A 16,399-nucleotide genomic window follows, 5' to 3' on the forward strand; every position below is an offset into this window, starting at 1 on the left:
ACTGACGGAGAAGAGCCCTGCCAAGACCCAGAGCCCCCCTCACCCGCCACCCCGGAGGAAGGTGACTCGGATGGAGATGGCGTGATGATGGCGGCAGGGACCGACGCGGGCTCAGCCTGCTCCAGGCACAACCCCCCCACGGTGCTCACCACACGGGCCCTGGTGCCTGGGGGGGATGGCACGCTGCTGCTGGCATTCGGCCTGCTGGCGCCAGCAGTCGTTGTCATACGTGTGCCCGTCTTTCGCACACACGGGTCTGTAGGCCCCGTCACAGACGATCCGGTCACAGGAGCAGCGGGGACGGCCTCGGCGGGACAGGCACACGGCATTGAACCTGCAGGGGTCTGGGCACTGGTCTGGGGTGGGGTGGGGGTGGGGGGTCAATGAGATCAGAGAGGCAGGGGTGCCACGGCCCTGATCTTGGCACACGCAGGGGACACATGGGCACCGGAGCTGGTTTGTGGGGACCCGAGAGGCATAAAGGGAAGGCGGGCACAGGCAGGGTGAGCCCCCACCTCGAGGATGGCACTGTCCGGAGCGCACTTTCTGGAGGAGGATTCCCCGGGCGGCCCCGGTGCGGCCCATGACACACTCGTTGTTGTAGGTGACGCCATCGTCCCCGCACACGGGCGCCTGCCGGGAAGGGCAGCTCTCTGGCGAAAGCAGCACCTCGGGGCGCCGGGTTCGCGGGTTCACACGGCAGATGCGGCTCGGGTCGCTGAGGGCACCCTGGCAGGGGTCTGGGGGCGGGAGGGCGCAGTTAGGGTGCGGGGCAGGCGCACGGAGGTCATGCAGGGGACGGTGGGTACAGGCAGGTTGAGCCACTACCCGGGCAGCCCGGGCAGCTCACCACAGGGGCCATCGAACTTCTTGGAGATGTTCTCCTGGCGGGCACAGGCCTGGCGCAGCAGCTGGCATTCTCCCCGATAGTCAGTGCCGTCGGTGCCGCACACGGGCCCCTCCGGGGCTCCCCGGCAGGAGGCAGGGCACAGGCACGTGGCTGTCTGTCCGTCCGCGGAGCGTGCACAGGTGCTGCCAAAGCTGCAGGTCACGTTGGAGCAGGGGTCACGGAGCCCTGTAGGTGGGGCCGGGTGGGTCACACTGGCTGGCACTCCCCCTTCTCCCCCCCCACCGCCCCGCCCCCGTGCTCCCCTCCGCAGCCCCCACTCACCGCAGGGCCCGCCCCCGCCCCCTCCCCCACAGTCCCCTTCCCCCACAGCCCCCACTCACCGCAGGGCCCGCGGAAGAGCAGGCGGATGCGCCGCTGCTGGCTGCACTGCGCCCGCTGCAGCTCGCACTCGTTGCTGTAGGTGGAGGCGTCGGAGCCGCACACGGGAGCCACGACTGCGGGGCAGGCGCGCTTCTTGCACACGCAGGAGGCTCGGCCCAGGCCCTCTGCACTGGGCTCGCACACGGCGCCGAAGCCACACAGCATCCCGCGGCAGGCTGGCGGGGGCGGGCGGGCGAGGAGGGTCAGAGCCGCCCTGCCAGCCCCCTTCCGGCTCAGTCATCTGGGCACAGGGTCCAGCGTCCACACGGTTCATTCATTCAACTCCAAGGACATGCATGCCACACATGTCCATACGCACACAGAAAAACATGTGCCCATCATGGCCACATACACACGCATGCCCGTGGGCACACTCACAGGTCCCCTGCCCTCTCCACCCCCACCCACCACGGGGCCGCACCAGCCCCAGCCTTGCCCTGGCCCAGGCCCCGGTGGAGTGCCCCCCTCACCGCCCAGGAGCCTTCCCCCAGCAGAACAAAGGCCCTCACCTGAGTGACCCCCCTCCCCGCCCTGGCCCACCGACCCCTGACCCGTGCCTCCACCCACCTCCCACAGACCACTCCCTGCCTTTCCTGGTCACCTGAGGGCACAGCTGGGGGAGGGGGTGGGAGACCTGAGGATGGTCACAGCTCCACTCTCTGGCTTAGGCCAGGGCCCAGCGCCGCCCCGCTGCCCCTGGCTCCCATCTTCCCACATCTCTCCTCCTGCTTTTCCGGAGGCTTCCCCCAAGCCCAGGACCATCCCCACGTGGGCCCTGCCTCTGCCCACCCTCTTTCCACCCCCAGGCCAGCCGCCCCCAGGCCCTCGCTCTATGTGCCTAGCCCTCCTGCCCTCCCAGCCTGTGAGCATCTCTCCCCAGGGCCCCTTGGGCACCCACATGCCTCCTCCTCTCCCACCCGTCCTCCTGCGCCCCACTTCAGTACTGTCCTCCCCCTCACACCCAGGACGGCCCAGCATGGGGGGGGGGGGGGGGCGGGGTCTGCAGACCCGTCATTTTTTCTGTAAACATCTAAGTTCTTAACGTTGCAGTTGGGAGCTGCATGTGCCCAGCACACGTCCTGTCACGGAACCTCTGCAGCAGCCCAGCGAGGAGGCCCCAGGGGAGGCAACTCGGTCCGGAGGGCAGGGGGCAGGTGGACTCCTCAGGCACCCGCCCAGGACTACACACCCAGCAAGCAGGGGTGGGGGGGGGGGCATTAAAGGCCACAGCTGTCTGGACCTAATAAATATTTAACTGGGTCCAATTAGCATGAATAAGTTATGGGGATGGGGGAGGGTCCCCCATCACCTCCCTGCAGACTCAGGAAGTAGGGTGGGAGGAAGCACCCTCAATTCTATGGAGGGCGGGGAGCACAAGGAGCTGAGCTGCTGTTGCCACAGCAACGCCTGCCCCCGGCTCCTGCATGTCTGCCTGGTGTCTCCCCCGGCACCCCGCATGGGCTGACGGAACCAGAGCCTGGGACAGCGTGGACACCACAGACTAACGTCCCTCCCGCGGCCACACCGTGCCCCTCCGCCCCCGGCCACCTCGGATCCCTCATCATAGCCAGGAGCCAGGCTCTCCCTGAATCCACACTCACTGGCCACGTCTCAGCGCCTCCTGTGAAAGAGCCCATGGGACCTGCCTTGGGTTGTGGGTTCAACGGGCCAACACGTGCAGAGGCTGTGGGTACCCAGTGCCCAGCTGAGGCTGCCAGCTACGGCGACTGTGGTACAAGAACTGTCATTATGTTGGCCTCCCTGCCCTGGCTCAAACCACACCTCACCATGTCCACCCACGACCCCTCTTCACACTGTCCACCTTCCTCACCACCCCCATCACTCCTCTTATATTCGGTCTCTCTCTCACCCAAGCCCTTTGGACCCCTGGCCAAACCACTGGCGCCTGCTGATGTCTAATTGGCTGTTCTCTTTGGCCTCCACTGGACCTGCTGATCAAGATCTCTCCCAGGGTCCTGACCCCATGGCCAAGGACCTGGGCACCTCACTGACCCCAGGCTCCTCGGCCAGCTGCCGTGTCGGTGCCCTTGGGCTCAGGCCTCTTTCTCAACTCTGGTCACCTGGGTCCAGCCAGACCCCTGCCAAAGTCCCAACCCCTTGGCCAAGGACACCTATGTCTGGGTGACCTGCCAGGACCTGCACCTTCCTCCACAGCCCAGGAATCTGCTTTGCCTCTCACGACAGAACCCTGGGGGAAAGGTGATGAGCCGTTGGGCACCGGAGCAGTGCACAGAGGACGGAGGGAAGGCAGGGGCTGGGGCAGGAACCGGAGATCTCAGAGACCGGTGCCCGGGGAGTAGCTATGGACTGGAGGTGGCTGAGGGTGGGGAGGGGGGACAGGATGCCTCTGGGGGGCCATCGAGCTGAGGCCCCACACAGACTCCCAGGTCCCAGCCTTTCCACCTCCCACACGGAATGAAAGCCTGAGGGGCGGTCTCCCGGCTGTGACGGGGGGCGGGGGGAGGGCGGGGGGGGGGGGGGGCTCTCCCAGTCTCCAGGGCAGCTGTGGCATCCGGTGATTTGATTTGGGCAAAGCTGAGGTTTGGAGCATAATGGACTCGTCCCCCGTCCAGGCTGAAATAGTCCCCCGAGGCCACGCTCAGGCTGTCAGCGGGGTGAGGGTTGCTCCCGTGCACCCCTTGATGCCCGCTTCCCGACTGTCCATTTATGCGCCTGCACCTCCATGGGACTAGGGAGCATAAAGTCTCAAGACGAGGTTCTTGATTGGACATAAAAGCTGCACAAGCAGAGACCACGAGCACAGGCAGGTGCAATCACACATCCACGCTCATGCGTGCATCCGGGTATTAGCTCTCATCACCATGCCAACTGCCGCCCATAAATGCAGGGGGAGCACCCAGACACCCCTGGGCTTGTGCCCCTGACCGGTCCCCTGGGACCCTGCCCCAACCCAGCCTCCTGCAGGAGCCTGTCTCTGGCCACTCCATGCCCACCAGTCTCACTCCCTGCAGGCCCATGGCCCCCCCGCAGTGTGCGATGCTGGAGGTGGGGTGGTTTCTTATAGCCGCCCGCTGAATGCGTATATGAAACTCCCCTCCAGGTCTTAGGGTGGTTGGGGATGGAGAGGACACCCCACATCCCGCCTGCAAACACAAATGTGCAGTGTGTGTGCCTGGTGTGCCTGGGAGGGATGACAAGTGTGCAATGGGATCGGATGCGGGTCTGGGGCCTGTGTGTGCAGCTGTGGGAAGGTGTGTAAAGGGCAGGAGGCACACCAGCCCTCAGGCATCAGGCATCAGGAGAGGAGGCGAGGACATCGAGAGAGGGGAGGGTGTCCTCCCATGGAGCCCCATCTATAAGTCTAAGCCGCCCTAGGAACCTGCCCATAGCCTCTGGGAGACGGTCCTGGGCACCTGCCCCAGCCCAGCAGAGACCTGCCTCCTCTCATGGCCCATCCCACAACCAACAGGCCCTGTTGTGACGTCCGTGAACCTGGGCAGGTATTGGACCAGCAGGGAGCCTCCTCCCCGAACGCAGGCCACTCCTGCCGCCCTAACAGCCTCCTATCTCCCCTCTCACACCCGTAGGCCCCAAGAGGCCAGGCCCCAGCGTGCTCAGTCCCAGGACAGACCTTCCAACCCAACCCCTTCCCAGACAGGTGTTGTCGGTCCCGCCAAGGCCCCCAGCTCCCACCCTCTGCGCCTGTCTGACCATCTCACAACCTGTGGGCTCCAGGCCTTACTCCCAGAGAAGTGAGAGCCATGTTTGTATGTATGGCTGGCCAAGGGGCTGCCGGGCCCAGGGACTCAAACCCATGCGCCCTCCATAGCCCAGCTTTGTGGACTCCCTGGAAAGGAGTTCCTTGTCCCTTGTCTAGCCACCTCCCTGCTCCAGACATACCCCAAGAGAGGCTCCTGACCCCAAAAGTTCCACCACCCTCTAGGCATGGACTCCCCACCTCAGCCTGTCACTACCGGATGCCTGCACTCACCATCTGGAGGGGTCAGGTGCACCGGTGTGAAGTGGGTCCCAGGTTTGTCTGAAAAAGAAAACAAATCTCCAAGTTAGGCCCCTAGGAGCAGGCCCCTCCGAAGCCTGTTCCCCTCACCCTACCTGGTGGGGTCACTCCTGCTGCCCTGCCCTGCCCTGCCCTGGCCCCACCCCGAGCCCTGAGGCCTGGGGGTGGACAAAGGCAGAGGCCGTGCTCGTCTCTGGCCCTCCGGCTGCAGGCCTGTGGCAGCCACCTACCTACTGGCCAGGTGAGCCCAGTCCAAACCTGCCACAGCCCCATTCCTAGCATAGCCGCCTGGCCCCTTCCTCCCCAGCCCCCGAGAAAGTTGTTCCTGCCACTCAGGAGGATGGTCAGCCCCCCGTGACCCCAAGGAGCGGCGTCCAGGGACCCAGGAATCCAGAATGGCCATCCTGTCCCAGAAGATGCAGGTGGTTCCTCTGAGCTTCACCCCAGCTGGCAACCTCTCGGTGATCCTGCCTGCCCCCTAGTCCTTGGCAGCTGGGGCGGGGAGCTCAGCCACACAGCAGGGTCCCCTGGCGGCCAGTGGCCACCCGCAGCCACGTACAGCCGTTGAGGAGGAGCAGCACGGCGAGGCCCAGCGTGGCCGTGGCCAGCAGGATCAGGCAGGCGTTGCAGGGGATCATGAGGTAGCGCACCAGCAGCGAGACCCGATGCTGCCGCTGCGGGTCCCGCTCCAGCGCTAGCGGAGGCATGGCCTGGGCTCCGCAGCCTCTACTCCTGGGGTGTGGGGGCCTCACAGGGCGACTCCCCCCATCCTGGAAATCCTGGGACAGCTGACAGCAGCTGTGTTCTCAAAGTTCAGCTCCAGCCACAGTCTGGGAGCATCCAGCCCCCTCCACACCCTCCAGGCTCATGAGGGCGGTATGCAGAATTCCACCGCGGTAAAATCCTAAATTGGGGCTCAGAGGGAGGCAGAGGAGCGGTTGAGGGCCAGTGGCCACCCCTGCTGTCCACAACCCATGCCCGCGGCCGGCCAGAGTCGCCAGCAGCTCCCTGCAGGGCTGTCTTCCCGATCCTTTTCAGTCCTGTCCTGCCAGCGGCTTTACCCCGGAGAGGCCTGTCCGAGGAGGCTGCCAGCGGGTGGCCCCTGGGTGGGGAGGGGCGGGGCGCCCCCCCAAAGGCCCGCAGGGCCCCTGGCAGAGGCAGAGGCGGGGCGAGGGCGCGGAGGGTCCTGGCTGCCGGGTCCCTGGCAGAGGCGCGCGATGGCAGCAGCGGGAGGAGCGTGCGCGTCACAGGCAGAGAATAAAGAGCCGGCCCGGCAGAGGCAGAGGCAGAGCCGCGCCTGGCTCCCGCCTCCAGGCGCGCAGCGCCAGCTCCCCTCGCCCTCGTCCGCGCCGGGCGGGCTGAGGCCGTGAGTGTGGGGCGAGGGGCGCTGGGGAGGGCGGAGCAGAGACAAAGGAAGATGCGCCTCTGGGACCCCGGCGTCCTCCGGGAGTCGCGGCTCACGGCGCAGCGAGATCGGCGGCGGCTACGGAAGGAGGGCGGAGGGCGGCACAAAAGGGATCGGGGCAGGCGGGGCCGGGGGCGCGGGGTCGGGCAGGAGGTAGTGGAGGGAGGAGATGGGGGTGGGGTGGGGGCTGGGGCAGAGGTGGGCGAGAGGAGAGTAGGCGGCAGGTGCTGGGGAGGGGGCGGGTGAAGGGTGAGTGGGACGCGATCAGGGGCGGGAGGGGTAGGAGCTGGGGCTGCGGCCGGTCAGGGACAGGTTCCCTTTGCTCCCACGAGCTGGGCTGGGCTGGGCTGGGCGATGCAGTGTGTGAGGTCTGAGTCCTCGCGGGGCGGCGGGCGGGGGGCGGCTCGGGGGCTCGGGCCTGCACGAGGGGCCCCATTCTGGGCTGCTGGGCCACTGTGGGCCTGTGCGTGTCTGTCCAGCTGCCCCACCCTGGCCGTGTGTAGGACCCTCAAGTACAGACACATAAGGTGGGAAGTGGCCTGAGTCCGATGCAGAGGGTGGAGGTGGCCACGGCGGGCCCACGTCGCCTGGGAATCGCCAGCAGCGCCTCCACCCACGCGCGCGCCCCCAGCTCCGCTCCGGCCGGTGGAGCATGCAAATGAGTTCATGTAAATGAGGGTCAGTCAACAGTCTCCGGACTCACGGCGGTCGGCCCGCGAGCCTGGAGCGCCCCCAGCGGCCGCCCCTGGAACTCGAGGCCCAGAGGTCACGGCAGGGCTGGGCGTGGTCAGAAGGCTCCGCCTCGCCCCCGGAGGTACCTTCCCCGGCCCCTGCCCCGCCCAGATGTCAGGCCCCCAGCTCCAGGCCTGCTGGGTGTGGGGGACGCGTGCCCTGCCCCCACGTCCTCACCACTCACATCCCACCCTCGGCGGCCGGGATCCCAAAGGGGAGCACCTCCATGACCACAGTTCACTCACTTGCACCCCGACCCTCCACCTTCTAAGTGCCCCCGCCACACCCACCCATGTTGGCTCCCTCCATCCTGGACCTGGCCACAGGCCCCTGCCACGGCCCTGGGCCCCTCCTAGAGTCCAACGGCCCTTTCTGGGGGCCGGGGTGGGGGCGAGGAAGCTGTGGAGGAAAAACAGGCCACACACTAACCCTGACAAGCTCAGGAGAGGCCTGCATGGCGGCGGACAAGCTCCGAGATGGAGAGACGCCCAGGACGGTCAGATCCTAGACTCCCAGCTAAACCGGGTCACGGCGTCACCGCCTGGGCCTGCTTCCGCCCGTAGCTCCCAGTGACAAAGGTCACCCTGCGTTTCAGATAACAGACCTTTGAGAGGCCAGAGACTATCCTTTATAGCCCCCTCAGGGCACGCCCAGAGCAGGACAATGACACCCTCTCCGTGTGCTGTGAATGTACTCCACTGCCTGCACACCAACGTACAGTTCGTGTCTTTCCGTCTGACGCTGCCCAACCACACAGGCTGCCCGCTTTGCTGTCTCCGCCCGGATTTCATGTTACCCAGCCCCCACGCCCCTCCCGTGATTCTGTGGCTCGAACGTACAAAACAAGCTGTGAAACTCACTCCAGAGCGTTTTCTCCATCCTTTGAGACTTTGTTTCCCTGCAATTGACGTCAGTTTGGCTCAAATAAACTCAAAAACGCTCTACAGGTTTGGACGTTTCTCACACTGACAAAGCACAGTCTCCCAGCACAGGGTCCCTTCTCTTCTTGGTGTCAGGCCACACCCCGCCCCATCCCAGCGTCCCTCCTGGCCGGTTCCTCCACTGACTCCCTACCCAGCTGAAAAGACATTAACTGCATCCCCTTCCACCCCCACCCTTAGTCACAGCCATCCTGTCACACCCACAGTCACATTCACGCTCGGACACGGAGCGCCGGCCCTGGGAGGGGCGTCTGTGTTTGCTGTCCGAAGGTCTCCCTCCAGCCAAACTGCTGTGGCAGGCCACCAGTGTCACCTCGGTCCTCTTACATCTCATCTCAGTCCTAACCGCACCCCGACCTCTCCCCAGACCCTTCCTGGCATCACCACCGCAGGGCAACACCCACCTACCTCTGTGCCTCCAGCCAGACCCCTCCCCCAGGGCCTTCCACCCAGCAGGTAGCCAGCTGCCTCACAAACAGGCCGGGGGGGCCCACCCCATCACTCCCTCCTGTTAGGGCTCCTCCACACACTCAACCTTCCTCACGGGCAGCCACCTGCTGCCCGCGCCCAGGTCCATCTCGACTCCTTTCCGTCCTTCAGCAGGCACACTAACGCCACACCCCACACGGGGTCAGCCCCCCGTCAGGGTCCCCATCACCCCCAGTGGAGGTCTTCAAACTCTTGGAGCCCTGGAACCCAAGGTTCCAATAAAACCTTGCAGGAAACGCCAATCAGAGTGGTTCCCCCACCCAATACCAGGCGGACTCAGAGCAACAACTCCTCCAGCCAGTGGCGACCCTAGCCCTCAGCTGCCTCCCTCTCCTCGGGGTCCTCCCACCTACCCCGCCCCTCACCTCGCTGGACCTTGCCACTGCCCACACCAATTGATAGTGCCTGTGGCTCCTCGGGCACCGCCCTGGACTGGGAGCACCCAGGGCAGGGTCTGACTTTTTATCTCAGGGCACAGACTGGCCGGGAGCCCAGGGTCACACACTTTCCCATCTGCTTCTCTCTGTAGCCCCCCAGACAACACCACGGTGCCCAGGGCCCACGGGGAACACACCCACAGGCCCTGTTTGCTGCTGCCATGCAAATGGGGGGCTCCGTGAAAAGGGCGGGGAAGAAACCAGGGTGTGGGGAGGGTAAGCCTGGGATCAGAGGGAACCCAGCGGGGGCTGGCAGGGACCCTGGGATCTGCCCACGAGGGGCTGGCCAACCAGCCAACTCTGGGGTGGGGCTTGGAGCCTGCACGCCCCGGCTTGGGGGAAAGGGAACCGCCAGGCTGCCTGGTCCCTCCCAGCCCAGCCCCAGCCCGAGCCCCCCACCGGGGCTGGCGGTCTTCAGAGACAAAGGGCCATTGAGGCCCCAGACCCAGCTGGGGGAGGGGAATTCAGGCGACCAAAGCTATTTTGGGATCTTCAGACTCAAAATCTTTCAGCCCAGACCAGCCCAGGCGGCTCACACCCCACAAAGGAATAGAGAGGGTGCTTGGAACCAGGAATCAGTCCCCTGGACTCTGGGCTCACACACAGCAACATGCAACTACACACACATGTACACACATCTGGTGTTCCAGGTGTCACACAGGCACGCACACACCCACTCAAGTTTGCGTGGGCACTGGTGTCAGCTGTGCGTGCACACCGGGTGTCACTCACTCACCGGTGTACATACACACTGGGCACCTCACACACACATTCACCTTCATGCAACACAGCTGGGTCCTCACACACACAGCACACATACACACGTGTGCACACGCACAGGGTCTGGTTGTACTTCTCTGGCCCCGAAAAGGAAGGTGGGGGATGGGGTCTAGAGAGGACAGCGTCCAGCCCGACAGCCTGCAGGCCCCTTTCTCATGCAGATGACCCCTGGCTTCACCCAGAGGGAGAGGATGGATGGGGTGGGGGGTGGGGAGCTGTCCTCCCTGGGGCAGGCATGTCACACTTGCACACACGCACCGCTAAATGCGCTCGCACGTCACAAGTGTCTGGCTGCCTCGGCGAAGGGGGGGGGGAGGACAGAGCAGAGCAGACCCCTCCCCAGCTGCCCCCTCAGGGCCTCCCGGTGTCCGGTCTCAGGCTGCAGAGTCCCCTCCCCCAGCCTTAGCAGACAATTGGCGGTTCACAACAGGACATGCTGCTGGACCCAGGCCAGGCTCTGGGAAGGAGGTGGCGTCCAGCCCAGGCCCAGATCACAGCCGCAGGTGAGGCTGGAGGTGCTCACGTTTGGCTCCAGGGGCTGTGAGGCAGCCGGCACCACAGGGCGGTGGGATAAAATGAGTTTCTGGGAGCAGCTCAGCAGGGCTGGCTCAGGGCTGGGAGCGGGGAAGGCAGCTGCAGGCACCCCTCCCTCGTTCCCTTTCTCTCTCCCTCCCCAGCAGGTCTGAGCTCCTCCCTGAGGGGCTAAATGCAGGAGGTGTGTCCAGAGCCACACAAGTTCTCCCGCGCTCAGGTTACCCAGTGGCAGTGGTGCGCTAGGCTGGAGGGGCTGAGGGGTGATGTCTGCAGACCTGAATCAGGGGGAGAGGGGTGTGCACAGCCCTGGGGGGAGAGCCCTCAGACAGACCACTACTTGTGCCCAGGTGAGAACAGGCTCAGGAGGCTGCAGGAGGCTGGGCGGAGCCAGTACGGTGAAGACCCAGGGTGACAAGGCGCCAGTGGGCAGGTCCTCAGGCCTGGGAGCACAGGGGGAGGGAGCCTGGACAGAGCCGCTAGGAGGCGCCAGCGGAACAGAGGAGGGGGAAGGAGGCCGCTGGAGAAAGGTAGGGCTGGGGCGAGGCTGCCCCCACCACCCCTTACCTCCAAGACTGCTCCAAGCACACCTCCGGAAGGAATGAGAAAGCTGGGGAGCAAGGGAGGCGTCCAGGTGTGGTCAGTGAGTCAGTGGGGAGTGGGGAGGCGCTTCTGCCGAGGACCCAGCTGTGTGGCCACGGGCGATACACAGCTCAGCACCACGGTCTGAGTGGGGTGTGAGGGCGCACTTCCTGGAGGTGGCAGCCAGCGTGGCCTCAGGATGAAGGGGGGTGGCAGACAGACCCACGGAACAAAGGAGCAAAAAGACAGGAGACCCAGCGAGGAGAGAGCTGGAGAGGTGAAAAGAGAGGCCAGACAGGGAGGTCTGGGGCCACCAGGGTGCACACGGAGGGCAAAGGTGCCAGCTGTCAGGTGGAGGCGGGCTCAGCAGGAGGGTCGGCCAGCTGCCATCCAGGGCTTGGCAGTGAGCTGTGAGTTTCCAGCCTTCTCCCCAGCACCATGCCCTCCACTACCCTTCATCCACACTACGGGGACCACCGCTGCTCACCTCATCCCACTGTCTTTCTGCCCAGAATGTGCCTTCCCCCCTGCACACACCTGGCCTCCTTGAGAGGCACATCAGGAACCCAGCAGGGGCCTGTGCAGGTGGCAGCAGCCGCTCCTCCCAGTGGCCCTTGGAGGATCTGCTGGGGGTGGTGGATGAGAAAGGAACCATAAATGGATGAATGAACAGATATGCTGAGCCTCCCTCCACCAGCTCCAGGAAAAGTGGGCCCACATCCCCTCCCTCCTGGCAGCCAGGTAGGGCGACAGTTGGCCCAGGTGTGCACTGGGGCCTCACATCTGTGAGCAGAGGGACAGGGGCCACCACAGCCAAACCAGGCTGCCTGCTCTGCCCAGGGCCTAGTGTCCGGTGACTGACAGCCCTGAGAGGAGGAGCAGGGAAGGCTCAGGCACCCCTCAGTCCAGCGACCCCCACCGGAGCCGTGTCAGACTCGGTCTGGCAGGTACATGAGGGAGCAAATGGTCCCCAGGGACTCTCATGCCCTCACCACAGTCCTTTGGTCTCCAGCACTGAGAGGCGTAGGAAGTGGTGCCCAGCCTTTTGTCAGGCACAGGGGAGGGAGGGATGCACACAGACCCACAGTTGGACACTGGGGCGGACGGGACAGCTACAGCCAGCAGAGGCTGGAACCCACAGAGGACAGAGGCTGGGGCCCTGTCCCCAAGGCCTGGCAAGGGTCGCCCCTTACCAGCCTGCTGTCAGCACTCCTGCAGGGCCCTGGCCCTCATCAGAACACAGGGAAACCAGCTTTGGTTCCAGGAAACCAGCATGGCAGGAACCACAGGCCACCTGCTGTGGCTCTGACCAGAATTCTCCTGTGCACAGATTACTGCATCTGAGGCAGAGAGTGCATGTGCAGACATACACATGCACACACACATGTGCACACCACACAGCTGAAGAGCCCTCTCCATGGGGGGCAATGAGGGAGTGGCTAGGAGGGGCCTCTGCCCCTTCCCAGGCCCAGCTGTCAGTGCCCGGCAGGGGGCCTTCCTCAGAGGAAGTTCTCAGGGTCTGTGGGATGTGTGTGTGTGGGGGGGGGGAGGGGGAGTTGGAGGGGAGCTTCCCACGGCAAGGCAGGCCTAGATCACCCCTCTCCAGATCCCAGCCGCAGCCTGGACTCCAACATGACCCCTTCTGGGCCCCAGGGCAAACCCACTGTGGTCACGGTAGCCTCAGCTGAGCTGCGTCCCTGGTCACTGTCCTGGGGTGGCTGTTACTGGGGTGCTGTCCCATTTCTCTGAGAGGCGGGCGCTTCCTGGGTCTGTGGGGTGTCAGTGCCCCTAGGGCTACTGTGGTGATGGTGCCGCAGCCCCAGTGGCCTGTGGTGAGTGGGTGCTGGGGCCAGGAGGGCAGGGCAGACAGGAAGTCCGTGGCCCTCCACCCAGGCCTCTGAGCCAGGGCTGAGCGTGGGGGCAGGGAGAGGGGCAGCTGGCCTGGGTTCCACAGGTGGAGGCTATGGGCGATGGATGGACAGGGTGTGGGAGCCTGTTCCTGCAGCTGTTTATCTCCCCCCTGCGGGTCGGGGCTCACCCTCCAGGAAGGAAGCAAAGCAGACAGACAGGCCGGGGAGGCCGCTGGGCCTGGCTGCACAGGGGATGGTGAGGAGGGCAGTGCTTGACGTGAGGCCCCCGGTCTGGGCTCGCTCCCCCTTCCCCCACCCAGACTTCCCGGGCAGTCCCTGCACTTCCTGCCCCAACGGGCAGTTCCAGACCTCGGCCAGCTCTAGGCCTCGGCTAGGGAACCTGCCGCTCCCGCACCTGTGCAGCGCAGGTCCTAGCACCCAGCGCTGCGAGGTACAGGCAGGCCCCCCCAGAATGCTCGGTCCAGCACCCCGTGTGACAGAGGGAGGCGGGAGGGAGGGCAGTTTCAAAACAACTTCTTCCCATTTCCAGTCTGTGGGGGGAGAATGGAGGCTGGGCTCGTTTCTCAGTGGAGAGCGAGGGGGTGGGGTCGGTATGGAAAAAGCCAAGAGGTGTTTCCACGAACTCAGCTCAAAGGGAAGCAACGAGGTCACAGGCCCCCGCTGCCCCCGGGAGCGCACGCCACCCGCCAGCACCTGGACCCACGTGGAGTCCCAGCCCGCCCGTCCTGTCCTGCGCACCAGGGCGCCCACGGTGCCTTCCTACCGGGACGCCAGGTGGAAGAACACGCCCCACCGTGCAGACACGCCCCCAGCTCCCCAGCTCCCCAGCTCCCCCAGCCGCCGGAGGAAAGGAGCAGGCGGGCGGGCAGCCTCTAGCCCCGACCTGCCCCTACGAGGCCCGGCCGGGGGAGGGGCCAGGAAGGGCGCTGGGTGGGACCTGGAGGGGGCGGGGTGGGCACCCACATGCAGAGCGGGTAGGAGAGGGAGCCGTGAACAGGAAGAAGTCACCTCCCGTCAGCGGGGAAGAATGTGGAGGGGGTGGGACAGGCCGAGGAATCGCGAGGGGTGCAGAGGTTAAGTGCCAGGCAGCGGGAGGCGGCGGGGGAGGCGGTGGGGGGGGCGGGGGGGGCTCAGAAACTTCCTGGGACAGCCAGGTACCTGACCGGCAGATGGAGGATCAGTTCCTGGCATGCAGGGCCCACTCCTCTGCAGCACCGCTGCCCAGGGACTGTGATTGCCAGGACCTGGGTCTCAGGGCTGGGCAGGGCCAGCGCCAGACTCACTTCGACCTGTCCCTGTGCCAGGCCCCTGTCCCTGTGCCAGGCCCGGCGGGGGCAAACAACACTTCCTTTCTCTGCTCCTGGCTCCTACTGGAGAGGGGAGGGCCGCCGGCTGCCTGGCCGGGCTTCGGCCAGCCTGTGTCCTCCTGGGGGCTGCAGGGGAGGCCAGGACTAGCCTCATGCGGTGGAGTAAGTGGGCAGTGCCCTGACCAGGACAAGGTGGCCAAGGGCTGGAGGAGATGCTGGCTCAGCTGCCAGCCTGGGCAGGCACGGCGTGGGGGTGGCTGTCAGTGGAGGAGGCCAGGCCACACCCCCGACAAAGCAGCAGGGGGGGTCTCCTTCCGGAAGAGGCTGTCCCAGAGCCGCAGGCCTCCCTCACCCAAAGGTGGCGCAGAGGGAGGGACACATACCTGTCTCAGTTATGCCAGGAATGTGGTTCCCCAGGTCAGAACGGGAGGAGGTGCCTTCCGGGGGCAGAGGCTGGGGAAGGGGCCTGACCAGCAGAGCCAGAAAGACCCTGCAGGTCCCAGCAGAGCTGGGGACAGGTGTGCTGAGAGCAGCAGGTGCCCCTCAGGACCCAGGCAAGGAGGAGGAAGAGGTGGGCCGGGGAGGACCAGGCCCCCCACCTTGGCTGCTCTGGGCCTTGCCGGGGGTGAGGCGTGCTCGGGACAAGTGAGACCTGGTGGTCTTGGGGTGACCTCCACAGGTTAGTGGCTGCTCAGACTTCGCCCTGGGCCCTGGGGGGCCCTGGAAGCAAATGGGGTCAGTCAGACGGGGAGGGTCAGCTTATCTCAGCCCTGCCTCCTCACTAGGCTGAGGCCTGGGCTCCTGGAGCCTGGGGTGGGGTCTGAGGTGCTCATCTCCTACAGAACAGGAGGCGGGCCCTCCTCCCACCCACCCAGCCCACGGGCCTCTGCACAAGATTGTTTCTTCCCCAGCCTGGCCCTAGCTCCGGGGACCTTGTCCCTCAGGCTTCGGGGCACTCGGGGAGACGCCCCCTCTCATCTAGACCAGGGTCGTGATGTATCAGCCCTGCCCCAGTGCCCAGCCCACTGCCCTCAGCGCCCTGGGTGGCTTCCAAAGCAGATCCATGTGGCCCAGCTCCAATCCAGGGCCTTGCAGTGGGAGGGAGGCTCCTCAGTCTGGGCCCTCCCCGCCCAGCTCCCGGCCTCCAACCACAAGGCTCCAGCCATTTCCTTTCCCTTCATCTCCAGGAACTCCTTTCCCTGGACCATACCCCTGGGGGGCCTATCTCAGGACGTCCGGTGCTCAGCCCTCCTGGGCACTCACCCTTCTGCTGCACACAGGCCTGTGCATCCCAGCACCTGCCCCAGCCCGGAGCCCAGGTCCTGCCCCTGAGTGTTGGTTGCCAGGGCAGGCAGCACACAGTAGGTCAAGTCTCAGTCCTAGCTGGGGGCTCTCCCTGTGGACCCTCCTGTCCAGCTGTCTCTCTGCCCAGCCTGGCATGTCCAGAGCCCGGTTGGTGTGGATGGGGCTCTGGCAGGATGGCCAATCTTGCTGTGCCCGTGGTGGCCCTCACGCCACATGCCTTCCGACCCCACATAAGGCCTCAGTTACTGATCACAGACCCCCGGGCTGGACCCGCCCAGCAGTACACTTAACACAGTTGACCCTCTCGAAGATTCCCTGTCGAGGGAGAGGGCATTTTCTGTCTTGACCCTTCTCTCCAGCCTCTCCTTAGCCCCCACTCACCCCGCCCCCCCCCAACACTGGGCATCACATCACACAGCTGCCGGTCTCCATGTCTCACTCCCTTCTTTTCCCTCAACCACAAGCTTCCAGAGTGAGGCCAGTGTCTCAAGTCCTTGCTAGGGAGGACAGCAGGCTGAGACCCCTCAGTCGAGCCAGTGCTGGCAAGGGACTAGGACACCCAGCCCCGCTGGCTCCTCCATGTGACGCTGTGGCCGGGGACCACGAGGCAGCCCAGAAGCAGCCAACCACAGTCTGGGCAAGACGTCATGGGGCTCCCGCCCACTTGGGTCTGCCTCCCGAGCACAGTCCTCCCCAGGCCAGATGAATCCACCATCCAGGACCCCACAAAAACCAAGCCAGCATCACAG

At 65.3% G+C, this 16,399-nt stretch overlaps 1 protein-coding gene across 12 annotated transcripts in view; it reads right to left on the reverse strand.

The window, feature by feature from the left end:
- Window positions 1-16,399, reverse strand: part of AGRN (agrin) — a 31,935-nt gene that overhangs the window by 12,164 nt on the left and 3,372 nt on the right. For 11 of the 12 annotated variants that reach the window (XM_036307480.1, XM_036307478.1, XM_036307472.1 and 8 more), the window contains exons 3-7: window positions 5,244-5,291; window positions 1,231-1,446; window positions 851-1,075; window positions 516-740; window positions 150-356 (exon numbers count right to left, since the gene is read on the reverse strand). In XM_036307480.1, coding sequence (XP_036163373.1) covers window positions 150-356; window positions 516-740; window positions 851-1,075; window positions 1,231-1,446; window positions 5,244-5,291 — 921 coding nt within the window. Of the gene's footprint in view, window positions 1-149; window positions 357-515; window positions 741-850; window positions 1,076-1,230; window positions 1,447-5,243; window positions 5,292-5,829; window positions 6,140-16,399 lie in introns of those variants that run through there. The other variant, XM_036307481.1, reaches the window with a different exon arrangement.

This window comes from Myotis myotis, unplaced genomic scaffold (genome assembly GCF_014108235.1).
Source record: "Myotis myotis isolate mMyoMyo1 unplaced genomic scaffold, mMyoMyo1.p scaffold_m19_p_48, whole genome shotgun sequence".
In the NCBI taxonomy this organism is placed as follows: Eukaryota; Metazoa; Chordata; class Mammalia; order Chiroptera; family Vespertilionidae; genus Myotis; species Myotis myotis.